This window comes from Theropithecus gelada, chromosome 6, assembly GCF_003255815.1.
Source record: "Theropithecus gelada isolate Dixy chromosome 6, Tgel_1.0, whole genome shotgun sequence".
NCBI classification, from domain to species: domain Eukaryota; kingdom Metazoa; phylum Chordata; class Mammalia; order Primates; family Cercopithecidae; genus Theropithecus; species Theropithecus gelada.
This window is the reverse complement of record NC_037673.1, coordinates 45,591,873-45,612,271: the sequence shown is the minus strand read 5'-3', so window position 1 is coordinate 45,612,271 and position 20,399 is coordinate 45,591,873. Positions and strand designations below refer to the sequence as shown.

The 20,399-nt window shown below is 32.5% G+C and overlaps 1 protein-coding gene across 1 annotated transcript in view; it reads left to right on the top strand.

Moving 5' to 3' along the window:
• Positions 1–20,399, top strand: part of HCN1 (hyperpolarization activated cyclic nucleotide gated potassium channel 1) — a 440,621-nt gene that overhangs the window by 227,143 nt on the left and 193,079 nt on the right. The window contains exon 3 of the mRNA XM_025388165.1: positions 13,378–13,539. Coding sequence (XP_025243950.1) covers positions 13,378–13,539 — 162 coding nt within the window. The remainder of the gene's footprint in view (positions 1–13,377; positions 13,540–20,399) is intronic.

Here is a 20,399-nt window from a genome sequence, read left to right as displayed (position 1 = left end):
TAGGCTAAAAAACTGAGAAGTAGATGAAGCTTGCCGTGAAAGCAGTGACTACATCATGAAGGGTCTTATATGTTAAACTGAAGAGCTTGCGCTTTGTCTTAAATTTATTGAAATACTGTTGATTTTTAACCAGGATGGTGGCACCATCATACTTATGTTTTAGAAAGAAATCTCTAATTGCAGGGTAAGTGAGGGAAAATCTAGATAGATGAAAATAATTTAGGAGGTTCTAAAAAAACTCAAGTGAGAGATGATAAATCTCCAAAGTAGGGAATTTACAGTTTTAAAATTTTTACAGAGAGAGATTTATAGAACTTAGTCACCAATTAAATGTGGATGTCAAGGGAACTGATTAAGTGTGGCATTATACTCACGATAAGCTACTTGCAGGATCAATGTGTATTATACTATGTACAGGATGAAATAGGGAAGTTGAGTGTAAGATAGATTAATATAATTTTGGACATCTTCAGATTGACTTGATTGTGGGTTTTAGAATTAAGAAATTTTTCTTCAGTAAAGGTCAAGGTTATGGAGTCCCCTGATTATAAGTAATAGTGGAAAGCTATGGATGTGGAAGAATTCCCTCAAATAGAAAGTGTAGAGTGGACTAGAGAGATCCGAGAATGAGCAGTTTGAGGATACTGAATATGAATGACAAACAAAATGGAAGTAAATCAGAAGAGCAAGAAAGAAACTTCCATTTCAGAAACAGAAAGCAGTATCAAAGAGTATATTATAAACTAATGTGCTTAGACATCAAGCAAATGTGGCTTACAAATTTTTAATTGGATTCAGCAACAGCAGTATATGAAAATTTTATCATGGATGTTTTCAGATGACAGATAGGAAACGCCAGGTTACAAGATGTTTAAAAGTTGAATGCATGACAAAAGTGAAGAAGATGTAAGTAACTTTTCAGTGTTTGAGAAGAAAATTAGACATTAGTAAAGAGGATTGAGAGGAATACCTAGTCAACATAATTTTCTAATATCAGAAAGATTTAAACATGCTTAAATGCTGGTGAGGAAAAACAGACAAAGAGTCCTAGGAAGAAGACAGGAGGTAATTAATGAAGTAATGCCACTGATGATATAGGAAGAAAAAAAAGAAAAAAAATAGGTGAGGCATCACAGAGAAAAAGAGACACATCATGCACCAGTGTAAGAAGAAAGGGTAAGTGTAGATATTTGTAAATGGCAATATTTTCTCAATAAAATTGAAAGTTAAATATATTATCATAATTGAGGCAAGCAGGCTTCGTACGACAGATTTTGGAAAATCTGGGAAAGTTTTTTAACTAGCTGCCCTGGAGAATATATGCATGCTATCTCGAAATACACCAATATCACTAGACGGTATAGAAAACTTAGTTGATGTTAAAACCATGAGGTAGTTGTGCAGTTGTAAGTTTCTCTCTAGAAATGTTTAAAAGCTTATGTATAGAACTTAGAAAATGGACAGTCAGTTAATATTGGAACAAAATATTACCATGAGAGTACAACAGAGGAGAAGAGAATTGAACATTTTGAGAATTTACTGGTTGAAATTATGGATGTTTGTGTCCAAATGGATATGGAAAACAGAGATGATGAGCACAGAAAAGAGTGCAGGAGAGAGCAGAACTCTGTAAAGGTTAGGCATTTTAAATAATTAAAAAACAGTTCAGAGAGAGTAAGACAATGACAACTAAAAGCTAGACACACAAAAAAGACGTGGCCAGAGAATGAAATTTTTGTAATTAAGAGCTCAAATGAGGACAGACCACAATAATGACAAAGGCTACATGGATATTGTGATGTGATGAAGGATGTAACAAAAGATGACAGATATTCTGGAATGAATGGGTATTAAAATTATGAAATATGTACATAAAATTACTTTATTACAGATATGTGATAAGTATTCTTTTCAGATTAGAGGCCCTATTCTATTGTCACAAAGCGTATTTGGAAACAATATATCATCATACCAAATGTTTCTGAACTGGGATCTCCCCCCTCTCTCCTTCCCTGCCCCTTCCTTCCTTCCTTCCTTCCTTCCTTCCTTCCTTCCTTCCTTCCTTCCTTCCTTCCTTCCCTCCCTTCTTCCCTCCCTCCCTCCTTCCCTTCCTCCCTTCCTCTTGTCTTTCCCCTTTTCCTCCATTTTTTACTTTCTTCTAATTTGTAAACATGTGTTAAGAGCATGTTTTGTGAATGCAATTCTTGACCTCTAGGACTTACTATCTAGTAAGAACACAGACACATAAACATGTAATTATAGCAATGCATTAAACACTTTTACAGAGTTAAGGACAAGCCCCTATAGGAGTAAGTACTTAATTTTCTCCCTGGAGAGGCCAAAAAAGCCTTTCCTGAGGAAGCAACTTTTGAGTACGAATAAGGTCATCGGTCAGAAAATGAATAGGATGGAAGGTAGTATACCAGGAAAGAATAGCATGTAAACAAATGCAGACTCTGATCAACTATCTTAAAGGGTACTATGACAAGTTTTGTTTGCCTTAAGCTTGGAATACCTAGGAAGGGTGAGAGATGAGAATAAAATGGTGGTACAGAGACCACATCACAAAGGGCCTTTAATGCCAGGCCAAGAATATGAGCTTCATAAAGATTTCTTGAATATCTAGTGAAAGTTCAAGCAGGAGATCATATGATTAGGTTTGAATTGTAAAATTATAATTCTGGATGCCAAGTGGACCATGTTTTCAAGGAAAGCAAGACTGAATGTGAGGTAAATTAAGTTTTTGAAAAAATAATGATAGACACAAATCAATTTATGAATTAAATTCAGTAACAGCAGTCCAACATAATTTTATGAATTGGAGAGGGACTTGTGAAAGTGATTTCAAATTTATCTTGGAATAAAAATATGTGAAGCTCAAACATGCAGTTAATGGATTTGAGTTATATAAATACTTTCAATGTTATATAACTCCAAGTCAAATGATTGAAGAAAATATACATTGTAAGATAAACGTTCATGGTTCAACAGGAGGGATAAGACAACACATGTGGGCTTTCTGTTGCTCTTGAGTCCAAAGCAATTAAAGAAACAAAGTGAGTAAAGGAATACATCTATAACACAAAAGTGAACAAGTTCAGGGAACTCTTTAAGACAGAGCAATACATAAAACTTTTCAAGAACTGAAAGACAAGGGAAGGAAGAATGCAGACTGACAGAAGGAGATAAAATCACACTCGGAGATATGCTACAACTGAGTCTGCAAAAGAAATGGGAGCCAATCTGTACAGTGGAATCTTTGAGACATTTGGAGTTGGAGTCAGAAGTTCTATAATGGAGAATGTAATTGAGCAATAGCTCAGAATATTGGAAGGAATTGTAATTTAAGGTCATCCCTATACCTCCATGAATCATCACCCATTTCTTGCTTCCCACCCATTGAACAAACGTATAGATTTTGGGCCATTTTTATTTATCTTAATGTAAAGCTCTTTATCTTTTCACTAAAAAAATTAAACCTATGTTTGGGGAAAGATATAGTTTCAATAAATGCTTGAAGGAATGGAGTCAAGTCTTTAAGAATCTGGGAGAAAATTATTTTCATTCTAGAATTCTGTATCCAGACAAGGTGTTATTAAATAGATAAGACAGAAAGATATTATCAAATATGTGCCTACTCATCTAACCAGTCTCCCACTTAAATAAAACTATAAACTGAGACAGAGTGAGGAAATTACATAATAATGTTAAAGAACACAACAATTATGATAGCTCTCCAGTAGGTCTAGAGAAAAATGAGTGCTGATTAAAGTAAGCGAGAGATCTCTAGAAAAGTAAGGGTTCGTGTGGTTTAGTGAGGATGTGGAAGGTGATGTCATAAGCAATGGTGAACCTAGTGCCTAATATTACTTTCTGCACATAGCAAATACTTAATAGATGCTTTCAGTGATAAGAAAAATCAAACTTATACAAATAAGGCTTATTACTTTTAAGGATGCTTCCACATAGATTAATTTATTCAATAAACTTTTGACAATTCAGATAGTTAAGTATTTTTGTCACTTAAGATGATCTATCAAGTATCTAGATGTGCTATTATTACCTGAATTGATGGAGCATTATGATGCCTTCCTTCTGGAAGGTATTCAACTAGTGAATCTAAAATCATGCCAATTTCCAATAGATCAAATCTTACTCAATTGTTTCTTGGGGTGCTAGAAAATTTGCCAATGCTTCCTTATTTTTTAAGGTTTAGTTTCTTTTGGGGGGGGGGCCTTGCACTAATATATTTTTATCTTTTATTAAGTTCAATCAAATAGAAGAATGCATGATTTGTTCACAAAGAACTGTAGTGCAATATTATTGGCTTAATACCAAAATCATGTACTTACTGATTTCTTTTGGAAGGTATATGCCAAGACAGCAAACCAATACCTCTGTTTCTTCCAGAGCATCTCTGACACAAACCCACTCAAATAAATTAATATTCTGCACTTGACTGGCTTACCTGGCCAGAATAACAAAATGTTGTGCCAATGCATGATGCAACTCTGATGACCAATGCTTAAAAAATTATGAATAAGCATTGTTTTCATCTTAACAGTTTTTTCAAAAGCCTGTTTTTGTTTCTGTTATCTCCCCTATAGATTTTACCTATTAAATGGTGCAGTAAGCGAGTTGGCACATACCTTTTTAGACTTAAAATGATGAGGGGAGACAGGGATATTAAAGACGTTGTGCAATTTGTGCCAGTGTAAGGCTCACTCTCATTTCTTTTAGTGGAAGAACCAAAGCGGAGTTAATAGAATATTGCTAGTTTGTCTGTTAGTTTGCTTTTTCGCCATCTTTCTCAACATTCACTCACATACACACACACACAAACACACACACACACACACGCCCATTTATAATTAGTATTATATTTATACATTATATACTAATTATAATTAGCATTTATTAGTATTTTTAATTGCATATAAATACACAAATATAAATAACTACAATATTTAATTGTAGTTCTTACACAATAAAAAGAACATTGCATTTTTTAATTTAAAGTTGATATTTTATTTTGAATTCTCAGGATAAATTTTAGGAAAAAACTTCAGAAAATAATAGTAATATTTAATCAAATCAATATATTAGTGCTGACTTACATCTGGAAATTAAGTGTATATAGTAAACACCAAATAATCTTCAGACAAACGTCATTGAAATGAGGTTCAAAGATCCATCATAAGATATGTGGTTATCACCTCATTTAAATATGTCAGTGGTTGCACAATTTGTAAATATCGTCTACATTTGCAGACATTTGAAATTTGTAATAGAGGAATAGACAATGATCTTACATTGTTTAATTTTAGTTTTTTTTTTTTTAGAGTATTAATCCATTGAAATTTCTTCTTAGTGGGGTCATTTCCAATATTCATTCATAATTTGATTTTCCCATCACTTAAGCTGCTTTTTAAAGTAAATTAAGCATATGAGGTTATGCTTGCTCTTTTATTTTTCCTGGGCATGGTACAATAAATAAATGTTCTGACCTGTCACATGGTCATCATGAAAGTTGAAAAGATGTACTTCTTTTCCTAAGGAACTTAAGAATTATAAAGATTTGGGTAGATTCAGTTAAAAACAATAACCTATCATATTAAAATAGGTGATATTTTAAATATGACTATAATATTAAAATATAACTATACCAAAATGTCACCTATCAAAATATTTTTGTTTCTTTTTTGACCTATTCCAAGTTGTCAGCTGCTATTGACTTGAAATTTGAAAAAAAAAAATGATTAAAATTAATAGAAATAGTTCAGCTCAGTTAGATACTTATTAGTACTGACCCCTTTATACAAATTGATTGTTATTTGAATAACTACTATAGGAAGAAAAACATTTGTTGAGCATGATGCCACCAGGCATTGTGTTTGACAGCTTTCAAAGTTTATACTTTTACAGTTTACATTATACCCATTTCCTGTCATCGTTTCTTACTAAAAATGTTCAAAGGATTCATATTGTAAGTTTCCCATTTTTCATATTTCTCTGAGTAATACATTATCTCTGATTATTCTGAGACTGTTAAAGCTAAATAAATAACAAGTTTCCATTAAAAACACATTTTTCATAAATGTTTTAAATAGATGAAATTAAAATTCTATGCAAAAAATATGTATGCATAGAAATGGCTGGTATATCATATATCATATAGCAGCAAAAAAAAAAAAAGAAAGAAACATATAGAAATTCTAAGTAATAGCCAAGGTAAAATAGGGTTGAAAAGGCAGTTAAGAAACATGAAAGGTTTTTAAAAAATAACTAAAATGCCTAAAATTGCTTTCTTTTTATTTTATGCAAACGTATATGTTTACTAAAGGAATATGTGGATTAAAATAACATATACGGCTATACTTTATTTTACAACTCATGATTGATAAAGAATACATTCTGTTCTATAACTACTTCTATGAGAAATATAGTTGTTATGAAAAGTACTGTTTTGTTTACTGCAGTCATGTAATGAGACATATATTTCTCTAATGTTTCAATGATATCATATCTGTGCCCATTCAAAAAGATTTCTCAGAAGAAAGATATTTCTCAGAAGAAAGATATTTCAGGCTGACTTTCTTTTCCCAAATGGTGTAAGAAGAAAACTTAAGAAGTTTTTTGATACACCATTTGGGAAAAGAAAGTCAGCCTGAAATATCTTCACATTTTCCTCATAGATGGGTTGGTTTGAGACTCAGCGGCCCAGAGTAGCTATGACACATCTGTCTTTCTGGAAATCAAATTTTGCTTTGTGCCTCCTGGTAATGTGTACATGTAGCCATGAAAAGAAATCTGTTTTACCCTGTAGGGCAGGTCAGCTCTCTCTGTGTCTTAAAGTTCCCATGAGTTGTATTTGAGAAACTAAACAGAGAAGACTAAAAAGAGGGAAAAAAAGAATTAGGAAAATACCTAGGAAGTGAAGATTCTTTTTCAATTAAAATGTTTTTTAGGAATTGAGAGATTTTATTGTTTTTAAATCTTTGGGGATAAATCTAGCATAGATGAAGTTAATGATTCTGAAGAAAAGTAGTTAAGTAAAATTAGGTCAATTTGATATTGCCACCATAGCCAAGCACATATGCAGTAGGTTTATATTATGGATGTCTTAAGTGGTGCAATCTCATCTCACTGCAAGCTCTGCCTCCCGGGTTCATGCCGTTCTCCTGCCTCAGCCTCCCGAGTAGCTGGGACTACTAGAATTTTTTTTTTTTTTTTTTGTATTTTTAGTAGAGACAGGGTTTCACCATGTTAGCCAGGATGGTCTCAATCTCCTGATCTCGTGATCTGCCCACCTCGGCCTCCCAAAGTGCTGGGATTATAGGCTTGAGCCACCACTCCCGGCTTAAGTTTTCTTTTTAAATTTTATTTTTATATTAATCAATTTGTTCTACATTTTACAAAGTGTCTATCCACAACTGTTAGGGAATAGGTCTGGTTTTTACCACAGGTTAAGGAGGTCTGAATTGAGTGGGTTTCTGGAAAGACAGATCAGATTAATATCGAAAAGTTAGTAAGGACTCGTTAGGAATAAAAGATACATCTGTTAAGACTGGGAAAAAACAAATTGGAAAATTACAAATATATGTTTGCTTGAGGGTATGGGGGTCAAAGTTGGTGGAATTCAACTGTAAGAGTATCTCCTTTGGAAAAGATAAATCTTTAAGCTGAAACTGAACAAGATAGTCAGGGGCTTTTGGGAAGTGGAAAGAGAGAATGGGATGATGTTAGGAATAGGGAAATGGATAGACCATTGCTGAGGGCCTCAACTAAGGTTGCTATCCTTTAAAAAAATTAAAGTAAGTACAAGCTACACCGTTTGCTCTTCAGTAATCTTCCCAAGCTTAGGTATAGAAGGTGGTGGTTGTGATTAATCAGAAGTTGACGTTTTTTTCAGAGAAAATGCAGTGCAAAAGGACAGAGCCCTTAATAAATGGAGATGTGTGGCACGTGGACATTGGGAGGTTGTTTGATGCCAGAAATGAGCAAAATTATGAGTAGTGTAGGCAAATAGAATGAATATTAAGAAAATAATTTTTTTATATAGCTTGACAAATAATGTGTGACGGTGTCAGAGGGCAGTGAGGAAATGAGGGCACTCACATCAGAACCTAAGACATTGGTGTTTGAAAGAAGTGAACAAACTTTGAGAAAGCTACCAGAAAAGTTGTGTCTTTGGTGAGGGGAAGGTGGTGGGAAGAGTCTTAAGTCTCAGGAAAAGCAGAGAAATAGAGAAAGCATTTCATGAGGTGGCTGAGGGTATTTGATAGTTAATTGGTTGTGTAGGAGGAGTTTTGGAAGGAATAGTGGAAAGAAGAATCCAACTGAAAAGCACCCAAGAGCATGAGAATGGGACAATACTTGGAGGAGGCTGAAGAGTGGATTATTGCTTTTAGACTATGGACAGAAGCTGATAGTTTTGAGATGTCCAGATGGTTGACCTTTTAAATGTTAAAGTATTCTCAGTCCGAATAAAATCCTAGTTAAAACGGGGATTGATAAGATTCATCCAATGACTGCAGTCATTGGTCCGTGTTAAAAGAGATTACTGTGAAGAGTGTTATTCTCTCATATGAAGTAAAACCTTCTACACTTTGCACCTAAAGCATGGAAAGATGACCTGAATGACTTTCAGGGCAAGAATTGCAGAAGTATAATAGGGCTTTTAAAGTATTTATTTTACCATTGATTAGGACGATCACATATTGAGCCCTGAATATATATTAGCAGTAAAACTGAATCTGAGTATCTATTTTTTTTTTTTATTTTGTGTCAGGATGGTATGTTTATACTCCATCTAAAAACTATAAGTCGTGCAGGTGCCAATTTATAAAGAGAAACAGAAGAATCCAACCTTGTTTTACACCTTTTTAAAAACAATGTTCTGTGTCAAGAGAGCCATTTTTGGCCCATTTTCTTAATCTTACTTTGATACTTATGAAGGTATATTAAGAAGTCTTGAATCAATATTAAGATCACACAAACTAGCCCAGATCCCAGTCTGTAAAGTCAAAGACTAAAGACAGTTTAATACACAATATAAGAAGCCTTCAATTATTTTTGATAGTGTTTTGGTTAAGGAAAACAAAGTAGAACAAATAATTAAGCATAGATTAAGGTCACTAGTTTTATATACAAGCTATTAGATTGAAAGACTGATGAATCCAGTTCATCAAGAAATAATATGGAAGCATTTTAAAAGAATTAAGCTTATTTATGGATATCTGTTGTATACTGCAGTTTAGAATGACCTTTTAAAAACAGGATGAAATAAACATTGCTCCTGGGAAAATATTACAAAAAATTACCCTTATGATGAACAATTCTGCAAATATTAGGGTAGAATTTGGGATTCTTACTTAAAATATCATAGAGCATTTTTCAGTTTTAGAAAGTTAATTAGTTATCTTGTCTGGAAGTATTGGACTCCAACTAGATAAAATTCTAAAACTATAATATAAAAAAAGTTCAATGAGAATTTGTGACCAGATCTTTCCTCTTATTAAGGTCACATGAACAGCACAATGTCCTGAGCTGAACAAATGTAAAGCACAGTGTCTTCCAAATATATTGTTCATAGTCTAGATATGGTAGAAATAAGATTAAAGAGTTGTTTAAAAACTTTTTTTTTTTTTTTTTTTTGGCGTCAAAGTCTTGCTGTGTCACCCAGGATGGAGTGCAGTGGCACAATCTCGACTCACTGCAACCTCCACCTCCCGGGTTCAAGCAATTCTCCTACCTCAGCCTTCTGAGTAGCTGGGACTACAGGCGCCCACCACCACACCCGGCTAATTTTTGCATTTTTGGTAGAAACAAGGGTTCACCACATTGGCCAGGCTGGTCTTGAACTCCTGACCTTGTGACCTGCCTGCCTCAGCCTCCCAAAGTGCTAGGATTACAGGCGTGAGCCCCCGCACCTGGCCGAAAAACTTATTTTAATTACATTTTTTTTCAGTTGACTCCTATAAATGCCCCTTGAAAGTAACTTGAAAGTATATTGCTAGTCAGTGAAAAGAGCCTTTCTTTCTGTTACCCCAGCCCTGAGCCCTCAAGTCAGGTTTCAAGTCAGATTACTTAGAAGATGGAAAATAATAATGAAGATTTTTTTTGTTTGTTTAATCCCATTGTTTAAGATACAGAAGCAAAGCGTTATACTCTTAACACCATAAAAGGTTATTTATGTTATTAAACCCTTTCAACTCTCTCATTAATTCATTTAGTAACAGTTTACTGAGTGTCATTCATGGTGCCATTTTGCAAACAGTCAAGTTTTCATGCAGTAGCACCAAGACAATTGATTGATATGGAAATTTATTACTTAAGAATGTCACCCTATAGATGAAGAAAAACTGAAAATATTAATCAATAGTGTTAGCCATTTGATTAGTACGGTGAATGAAGTCACATTTAGATTTATCCTACAAGCTGTCCTTATTAATAATAAGTTGTGGCTATGCATAAGTTAGATCAGATGCTTCCTTCTTTGGTTAACCTGACTATCTACAGATGTGTGAGCTCCATAAGGAAGTAGACTTCTCATTCCAGATCTTTCTGGAGTAAAGTTTTAACAGAGCCATTAATCTCAGTATTCACATCATACATAATGATTATACCTGCCAGAGTATCTTAGTTATAAGGGTTCAAAAGACAATGAGATTGGGCTGAGATAATGCACACATTCACGTATTCATAACAAGTAATATTATATACTTTATGCTCTTTTATCAGTTAGATAATAAAGATGAAGGTATATGGGTTTGATTAGTTGAAATTTGCCTCTGCTATTAACCAATGTAAAAATACCCAACTTGTTTGTACCTTCTCCAAAGTTAAATTTTGGGATAGCTCCGAAAGTGATATCGATTTTGAACACATAATATTAATGTCCATAAGGGAGACTGTTTATAAAATTAATTATGTGAGCTCTTATTGAGTACTCCAAAAATTACAGAGTTACTGTATGAAACTAGTACTAGCTAACATTATGGAATTGGGAATGACTATTTGGTAACAGATAGGCTTGAATCTAGGCATTATCTTATTCATGGAATCTTGTTCATGGAAATACATAGTAGCAAAACAAAAAATGTTTCTAATGTGTTATCACTGATGTGATAACCCCATTAACTTCCTCAATGAAAATAGTGGTCCTGTTTCTCTGGAGAACATTTTAGAGATATTAGGGTGTTCTTAAAGGAATTTGATAACTTAGCATATTATTTTATCTTAATTATCTCTTAAGAGCCCATGAGAAGAATCTAATTTCCCAAAAGGAGGTAGAAAATGCAAAATCAAACACAAACCCCAGTCAGCTCTACTAAGAATGGATGCTAGTTCTCTAGACCATTCCATACTCCACTCTAAAGCCTGATAATTGAATCATGGCCGCTGCCTGTATACTTATAATTTGTAGATTTTGTCATATTTTCAGATAGATATTAGTTGCTTCAAATAATTGGGCTGAAAGGTGATATGTTTCCTGGTTTTTCCAGAACTTTATATTCTGCAACTTAACACTATTTCCCCGCAAAATATAGTCTCTACCCATAAGACATCTTGAATCATTTCCTCAGGAAATATTAAGATATAAATATAAATTCTGTTACTAAACAACAAAAAAAAAATCTAATTCCATGATGACTTTTTCCAACTTTATCAGTAAAAGCTTCTTTTTATTATGTTTTAGTATATAATTTTAATAAGAAATTATTGATGAAATTGTTAGTATTTATGTATTCAGTGACCAAGAAATATCAGAGGGAATAATATCAAAAAGATGTTTCTGTGGATTTTCCAAATTTAAAACCAAAATAAAAAGTAGCTTACCGAAAAATAAAATTCTTAATGCTACAAAAGAAGTTGTGTGTATAGCTGTCTGAATATCAAAATATGTGATCTGTTGCTGTTAAAATCTAGAACCGCCAACTTTCTTTTTTAAAAGTATTCAGAACAGTGTGTATATTCCCAGGAAAAATAATCTTTTTGCTCACTATAATTACTACCTCAAAAAGATTGTTTAAAGAAAGAATTAATGCTCGTAGGAAAATATCAAACTGAAAAACATTTAATTAAAGACAGATTTGGTTATTTTATAAAAGCAAAATCACAGATGCCCTGTCATTTTAACTCTGTGTAGTTCAGTATGTGTATTTTAAGAATTATAGATGTTTTCTTACAGATATATCATTTCTAAAACCAAACGTAGTTTTTTGTTTTCTTTACATTTTTTGGATAATTTTTCAATACAAGTTTGCCTTGTTACTTCAAAAACACACCATTCTTTTGGTGATTCATACAAAAAGTGATTCTAAATATCTGAAGTTATTGTGTGTATATGTACTTTCTTATATTTAATTGTATTTATTAATGCAGTAATTCTTTAACAATTATAACAAAACTTAATTCTACAATGTAGGTCTGCTCCCAAGTGGGTTTTGCTATTCTAGACTAGGTAAAATATAAGTAGAAACTATTTTAGCAGTCAGAGAGTACAATAAACTGCTAAAGAAAAGACTCACATTCTGAATCTATTTCTTGTAAATTCTAGAAGAAAATGAATAGTTACAGATGTAAAGATGCATATTTGTTTCCATTTATAAAATTTTGATGGATTATGTTGATTTGTCATGATGTTTGGGTTTTCTGAAATAATCTAACCTACCATATTGAATTTCATGAAAATACAATCAGTGTGACTGAAAAGTAAAGCGTGTACCATAAAAATACAAAAAGTTTATGGAAACAGTTACGATTTTTAAAAGTGTTACACGATTGTCTTTAAACCAAATCCAGGTAGCCTTTATCTCAAAGGCTTCTATTTATGTTCAGTATCCACAATTAAAGAAATATCTCCACTCACATAGCCATACTTCAACCATAACTTATTATAAGTATTACTTCATATTTTGCAGCTGAACTCCTTTGGCATATGATTTTCAGCCCTTGCATATTTTCTTTGTCTTTCAACAAATCTATTAATATAACAAGGGATGAGAAGCACAGTAGAAGTTACCCATCACTTGTAAATTTTGCTACCTTATTTTAAAGTAGCTTTGCTAAAATATGCAAAAGAACAATAAAGAAAAACTTCTGGCAACATCGATGTTCTTTAATACATACATTTATATATTCATGCTATCTCTGTTGTTCATGAAACATAGTTGGCTTTAATATTCATAAAGTGGAGTGTCAACCTTATTGTAAAAATAAAGAAATGTAATCTGTTTCTATTTCTGCAAGTTATTCCCATATTTTTATTAAATCAATACTTACACTACACAACATCAATTCCTACTATCAGTAGTATGCTTGATTTTTCTAAAAAATTGATTATAAGAATTGATTTTATATTTTGGTCAACAGATATTCCACATGACGTATGATCTTGCCAGTGCAGTGGTGAGAATTTTTAATCTCATCGGCATGATGCTGCTCCTGTGTCACTGGGATGGTTGTCTTCAGTTCTTAGTACCACTACTGCAGGACTTCCCACCAGATTGCTGGGTGTCTTTAAATGAAATGGTTGTAAGTAATTTGTATTGTTTTACACTCTGACTTTTCAACGTTGTGCCAAAACCTTTTAAGTAATTATGTTACAATGATCTGATTTCTCCTCTATAAATATTTACAGACAACTTGATTTTGCTTCTATGAATATCAAATCAGATGTTATGTTTGTGGGGGGTGGTTACAACTAAATTTTACCTATTGACTATGTTCCTGAGTACGTATATGTTACAACATCTACTTTTATATATTTTATTCTGTGTATACTGAGGCATAGCTTATTTCAAAGGTGCAATCGCAAAATATGACCATGGCACAGCATTCTTTCAAAAATGCCTGTGGCTTAGAATAACTCCTTATTTCGTCAACATTTTAAAGCATTCATTATGTTCAAGACACACAGTTTTAGGGATTGTAAAACATGCAAAGGTAGGTACATCAGCATAGATATAGATTAAATATGTATGAAGTGAAGTGAAGTTTCAGATACTTACTTTTTGCTAGGGAAAATAAGGAAAACTTCGTGGAAAAGGCAGGCTTTAAACTTACCTCTGAAAGATATGTAAATATTTAAAAATCTACAAAATATAAATTTGATTTAAATAGCGAGGTATATTCCTATGTAATTTTAAGAAGATATGTTTTGATCTATATAGCGCAACACTCAACACTCACAAAAGAATTAAAAGAACTGTGAATATTTTAGTAGATATATGTATAAATCTCTATATATATATTTATACACACTCACGTATGTGTTCACAAATATTTGTTCTTTTTGTGTAAGTTCCCATATTTTCTTCCTGCATTACATTTTAATTACATTTTTACTTAATAAAACATTGTTTAACTGTGAATAGCCCTCTTTGATATGTGACATTTTATGGTACTTTAATTTTATGAGATTTTTACACTTTTCCCTTAGGTATAAATCAAATACTCTCTTTTTTCAAACTGTTCTACTATTGATTTCTTGGCTTATTTTTGTAGAAATGATACGGACACCGAAGATTACAATTTTTTCTCCTAATGATTGTAGCACAGGCTTTCTATTTGGAAAAAAAAAAAAAAAAAAAAAAAGGCGGTTTACATTGAAAGTTATGATGCATTGTCTTCTTTTCTTCCTTTTCTGTCTTCTTCCCTATTTTTCTCCTTCCTTCCTTCCTTCTTTCCTTCCTTCCTTCCTGTTTCTTTCTACCTTTTCTATGCTTTCGTTGATATTTGACCTGATATTTATTATATTTACTTAGATCTCACCTTCATTAATTTTGCTTGTATATCACTAAATCACAGAGAGCTTTCCTGACCACCTTATCTTTTATATTACTCCACTGGTTTATATGTTAATAATAAAAGCATTTAGCAACACACACACAGATACACACACACACACACACACATACACACACACACACAGAGAGAGAGAGAGAGAGAGAGAGAGAGAGAGAGAGAGACATACACTCTTATTTGTTATTTATATTTTTCTGTGTTCCCCACATAAGAATGTAATGTCTGTTCTCGTCTGTCCTTTATTTCCAGTGGTGTCTTGGTTTATTTTGTGCTGCTATAATAGAATACTATGGACTGAGTAATTTATAAAAACAGAAATTTATTTCTCACTGCTCTGGAGCTTGGAGAGTCCAAGATGAAGGTGCCAGCAGGTTCAATTTCTATATCCAAGATGACACCATGCTGCTATGTCCTCCAGAGAAGAAAAACCTATCCCTCACATGGCAGAAGGTGGAAAGACAGGAACACACTTCCAAAAGCCTTCTTTAATCCATTTATGAGAGCAAAGCAATCATGACCTAAACACCTTTATTAGGCCCCACCTCCCAACATTGTTGTATTTTGGATTAAGCTTCTAACACATGAATTTTGGGAGTCACATTCAGACCATAGAAAGTGCCTAGAATAGTACCTGACACATTAATTTGTTGTGATTTAGTCACTTATCATTGAAAGTTTATTTGAGAAATATTCTATATGGTAGTTTCAATAACTAAATAACAAAGTAAGCAGTAGTTTGGTTAGCTCATTTTTCAAACCTGTGATGTCTACTTGATTATAGATCTGTCACTTTACTTATCTTTGAAGGAGTAAAGTATATGGAAAAATAGTAATAATGATATTTTTCAGTAGAAGAAAAGGCAATAGCTCTATAGTCTGGCTACTGACTGAGAGGATAGTATAAAAACATTAGCACTAGTGCCAAAAGATGATTCATTGGCACCAACCAATATTTAATTTGGTAAAAATTTATTATTTTACATTTTTCCTATGTGTCTTTCAGAAAAATACCAATTATCATCATAGAAATAGTAAAATAACTATTTTGGAATGTCTATAAAGTACATATGGTAGTATAATTATAAGGCAATATACTATTTAATATATCTGATGATAATGCATTTATTGAAAAAATTTCAGGATTATTTTTCTTTAACATGTCTATATGTGCTCAAATGTGTGTGTTGGTGTGTATGTGGTATGTGTGTGTGTAGCATGTTTATTCCAACATAGCCCAACCTTCCACCTTTTTTTATATCCTGACATTATACAAAATATCTTTCCAGAATTTGCAATTCACTTCTTGGCTTTTTTTTTTTTTTTTTTTTTTTGGCTGCAGTTTTACATATGAAATTGGTTTTTATTTTCTTTTGTGTTTATTTAACATTTTTCCATGTGTAACTCTAATGTAGAGAGAAGGAAACCATCATGTATGTTCAAATATAAAAGCCATAACTTATTTTATTATTTTTTGAGATGGGGTCTTGCTATGTTGCCAAGACTGGTCTTAAACTCCTGGCATCAAGTGATGCTCCCACCTTGGCCTCCCAATGTGCTGGGATCACAGGCATGAGCCATCATGCCTGACCTAATTTATATTGTGTATAATAGCGATGCGAAGGAAATAACCATAAAAAAAGACCATTTTTGAATCAACAGAGAATCCTTATAATATCATTTGACCTTGAAGATACTGTTTTCCATTCTAAAGCTATGGAGTTCTGGTAAATCGTTTATTGCAATAACAAAAAGCAAAGTATACTTATGCACAAAGAGTTATAATGGAAAAGTGAAAATCCGATATAAAAACAAAAGCACCCTGCATTTATTTAACACTTAATATATACAAAACTCTGTGCTTTGAAGGATGCTATCTTATTTGGTCCACACAGCAACTGAATGAGGTAAACATTATTTTGCCCCACTGTTTGGTTAGGAAAACTAAAGTTTTTAGAAGTTAAATGAATAGTCAGTGTCACACAGCTAGATTATAGAACTAAGAGTAGAATGCTTACATATCTGACTCCGTAATTTCTACTCTAAACCATGTTGGAAGGTTTTGTGCAGCATACATTATAAAGAACAGTTAAGGAAGGTAGTAATAAAGAGACAAAACGTATTAGTTAAAGCACTCCAATTGCAGTAGAAAATCATGTTAAAATTAACGTTTGAGCTCTGACACTAAAAAGTGGCAAGATTTATCTTTTGTGAGATGTAGAAAACCAAAATCAAGTTGAGAAATCAAAAAATTAAGAAAGCCAGGTCAAGATATATGCAGGAATGTACTAGTCTGTCTTGGGTTTGGGCTTGACAAACATGCTATGACATTAGACTCTGATTCTAAATTATTTATGATAAAGATTAGTGGGTCTAACAAATTCTTTATGTTTATTATTTCTTCTTCATTGCTTCCTTCCATCACTAAATGAGTTTTATTCTTAAATATTAATTAGTATATATTTATATCCTCCTTACCTGTATCTGCACTTATACCCATGCTTTTATCTGTATCCCACTAGCTAGATGAGGAGACACTCAAAGTCAATGCTGTAATTATACTATATCTGTAACTGTAGTGTTGATAATTTGTTTAATATATCTATTCTTATATTATAATTCCATAAAAGTAGGTTCAGTTCCTCTCAGTGAATTCCTTTGCAATCTTGCTATATTGCTCATTAAAGTTTTTATTCAAATATTATTTTTAAAAAGTCAATCACTAACCATCCTGGGTGCTATGGTTTAAATGTATCCTTCCAACTTCATGTGTTGAAAACCTAATCCCCACTGCAGAAGTGTTGGGATGCAAGGTCTAGTAAGAGGTGATTACATAAAGAGCAAACTGACCTCATGAACAGATTAAAATTGTTATTGGAGAAGGGGGTTAGTTATAAAAAATAAGTTCGGCTATCTCCAGCTCACTTTCACATGTGATTGGTGGCCCTTTCACCCTTCTTTCCTTATGCTATGGTAAGGGACAGCCCAAAGGCTCTCACCACATGAAACTTTAAAGGACCTTGGGTATCCCAGCCTCCAGGACTGTGAGCTAAATAAATTTCTGTTCATTATAAGTTACCCATCTGTGGTATTTTGTTATAACAACGGAAAGTGGACTAAAAGTGCAGGCTACTTTAATTTACCAGGAAGGAGATAATAACTAGCAAAACACAACATGAACAGGAAGTAGCTTTGCTTTGTGTTTATATTATTTGTTTTTGTTTCATTCAAGAAATAAGTCTGAATTATAGAATTCTAACTGAATGAAAATCTTGGATATGGCAGATAATTGCTTTCTAATAAGATTAGTTTAATCCCATGACATTTTGTGACTATATGTTTAGGTATACAACACTAAAATTACATTAAATCATTATAAACGAGATTGGGAGTAATGGTTTTTTGTTAAAATTACAAGTATGAAATATTCATTTTAAGAATATAAGAAAATAAATGATGCTTGTTAACTTGCGTATTAATTTTGAACTGAATCTCAAATATTTGATGTAACCTAGGGAATGACTTTATAGAACAGATAAAGAAGGATTTTCAGCTAAACAGTACATTCCTAGAGCAATCTTTCTTTAATTAAAGTCTATAGGTTTACTGTCAGGGAGTCCATGTTTCCTACTAGCAATCTTATAAATGTATGGTTACATGTTAGTAATAATTTTGAAGGTTTTAACATAGCATATTATGAATTTAGGATTATCTGAATGTCATACATATGGAATCTGGATATGCTTTTGTAGTTGCAGCATGTTGTGTCATGAGATGTTACATCAAATAATTCTGGTTTATGAGCATAACAAATAAATGATGCATTTATACCAATTAAAGGATTAATAACATATTAAATCCTGTACAACATTTTCACCATTGTCAAAATGAAGAAAAACTTGGATAACTGAATTAGTCATTCCACAGCACTCAGTTGTAGAATACTGTATAAAATCACACAATCTACAAAAACTGGCATTACAGCATTACATTTACATTGTGTGCACCTACCTGGTTTTAGCAAAACAGCATTACTCATCACAGTAAATTTACATTAAGATGTATTTGTTGATTCATTATTTTGTTAGTATTTGATTTGTAAAATTATGTTTGTTTTAGTTTTATACTTGTATTTATTTGAGTAACATTATGATCAAAATAATTTAACCCAACTCAAGGGTATTTCATTGTAATGATTCATTTGTTGTGATTTGAAGGAATCTGTGCACTATTTAATTTTGATAAGTGCTATTCTACAGGGTAGGCAATTGGTCTTTCGTGTATCTGCATCTTAGACAGCTCCTATACCAACTTTGCATGTATTGCTAAGTAAAATATTATTTATAATCAAAATGGTAATTATTAGCAGCATTTTAAAAATATGTGCAAACTGATTATTCAATTATCCATTTAAGTGTTCTTCCTTGGACAGTTTTTGTTTTAATGATTTGTACATCTCAAGTTATTTTTTTCAAAGATAAGTAATCAATCACTTGACCATACTCTAAATTACTGAATTTAGAACTTATGGACATACTCTAAATTACTGAAGTCGAAATTAATAAGCCTTGAATTCTCTTCATATCTATAGATATATTAATTTCCAAAAAGTTAAGATGCATGAACCAATCTATCAATATCAGAGAAAAAAATGATGTAAAAAATATCTGTAATGGTCTAATTAGTAAAATTTTATATGGAGAGAAAAAGAGATTCCATTGGAAAATCTAGGTTACTCTATTTTACTTTTATTTGAAACAATGTGACAGGGACACTTACTAACAACCAAATAGCCACCTGCTTTCCATATTTTCTAGCTGCCTTTCAGTTAGATGGGTGCCTGTCTGTGCTATTAATTAATAGTTAGTGACCTATAAATAGCAGTATATTTCACTTACAGGTATAAGCATTGAAAAGTTGCTATACTGCCCTCAACTCTTTTTTTTTTTTTCTTTTTTGAGTTCCAGAAACGAGTCTTAATTTGAAGCTCACACATAACATAGCGTATCCTAACTCATTTGTACAGAAACATAGGGGGTGAAATTGGCAGAATTAAATTTAAAGAAATACATATCAGAATTGCCTCAACCACTAAATCATCTGATTTTATACAAGTCACTTGACTTTCTTGTACTTAGCTTCTTAACTATGAATTGTGTATATTATTTACTTTTTCATTTAAATGATCTATGGAGTATTTCTTTGTTCCAGACATTATTTTAGGCACTGAACACATGGTAGAGGATGAGACAAAGTCCCTGCCCTCATTAGGCTTACATTCTAACATGCTTTTATTCAAACTATTTTTTTCTGGATACTGAAAACTATATAAAACTTCACAAAATGTAAGCTCAACAATGAATACATTTGTAATCCAGTGAAATGGTAAATTGCATGACATATCTATTAATAGGAATTTGAATTGAGAGCTCTGAAATGTTTACACTGCCCAAACAGCATGGGTCAAGTGCTGGTGAATTACTCCTCTTTTTCTGCTTTCCAAATTGTGTTCCCTTGAAAATGAAGCCATGCAAGCCTATTTTCTCTCCCTAATTTAGATACCCAGAGAGTACAGCCTTTTTTCTAATTCA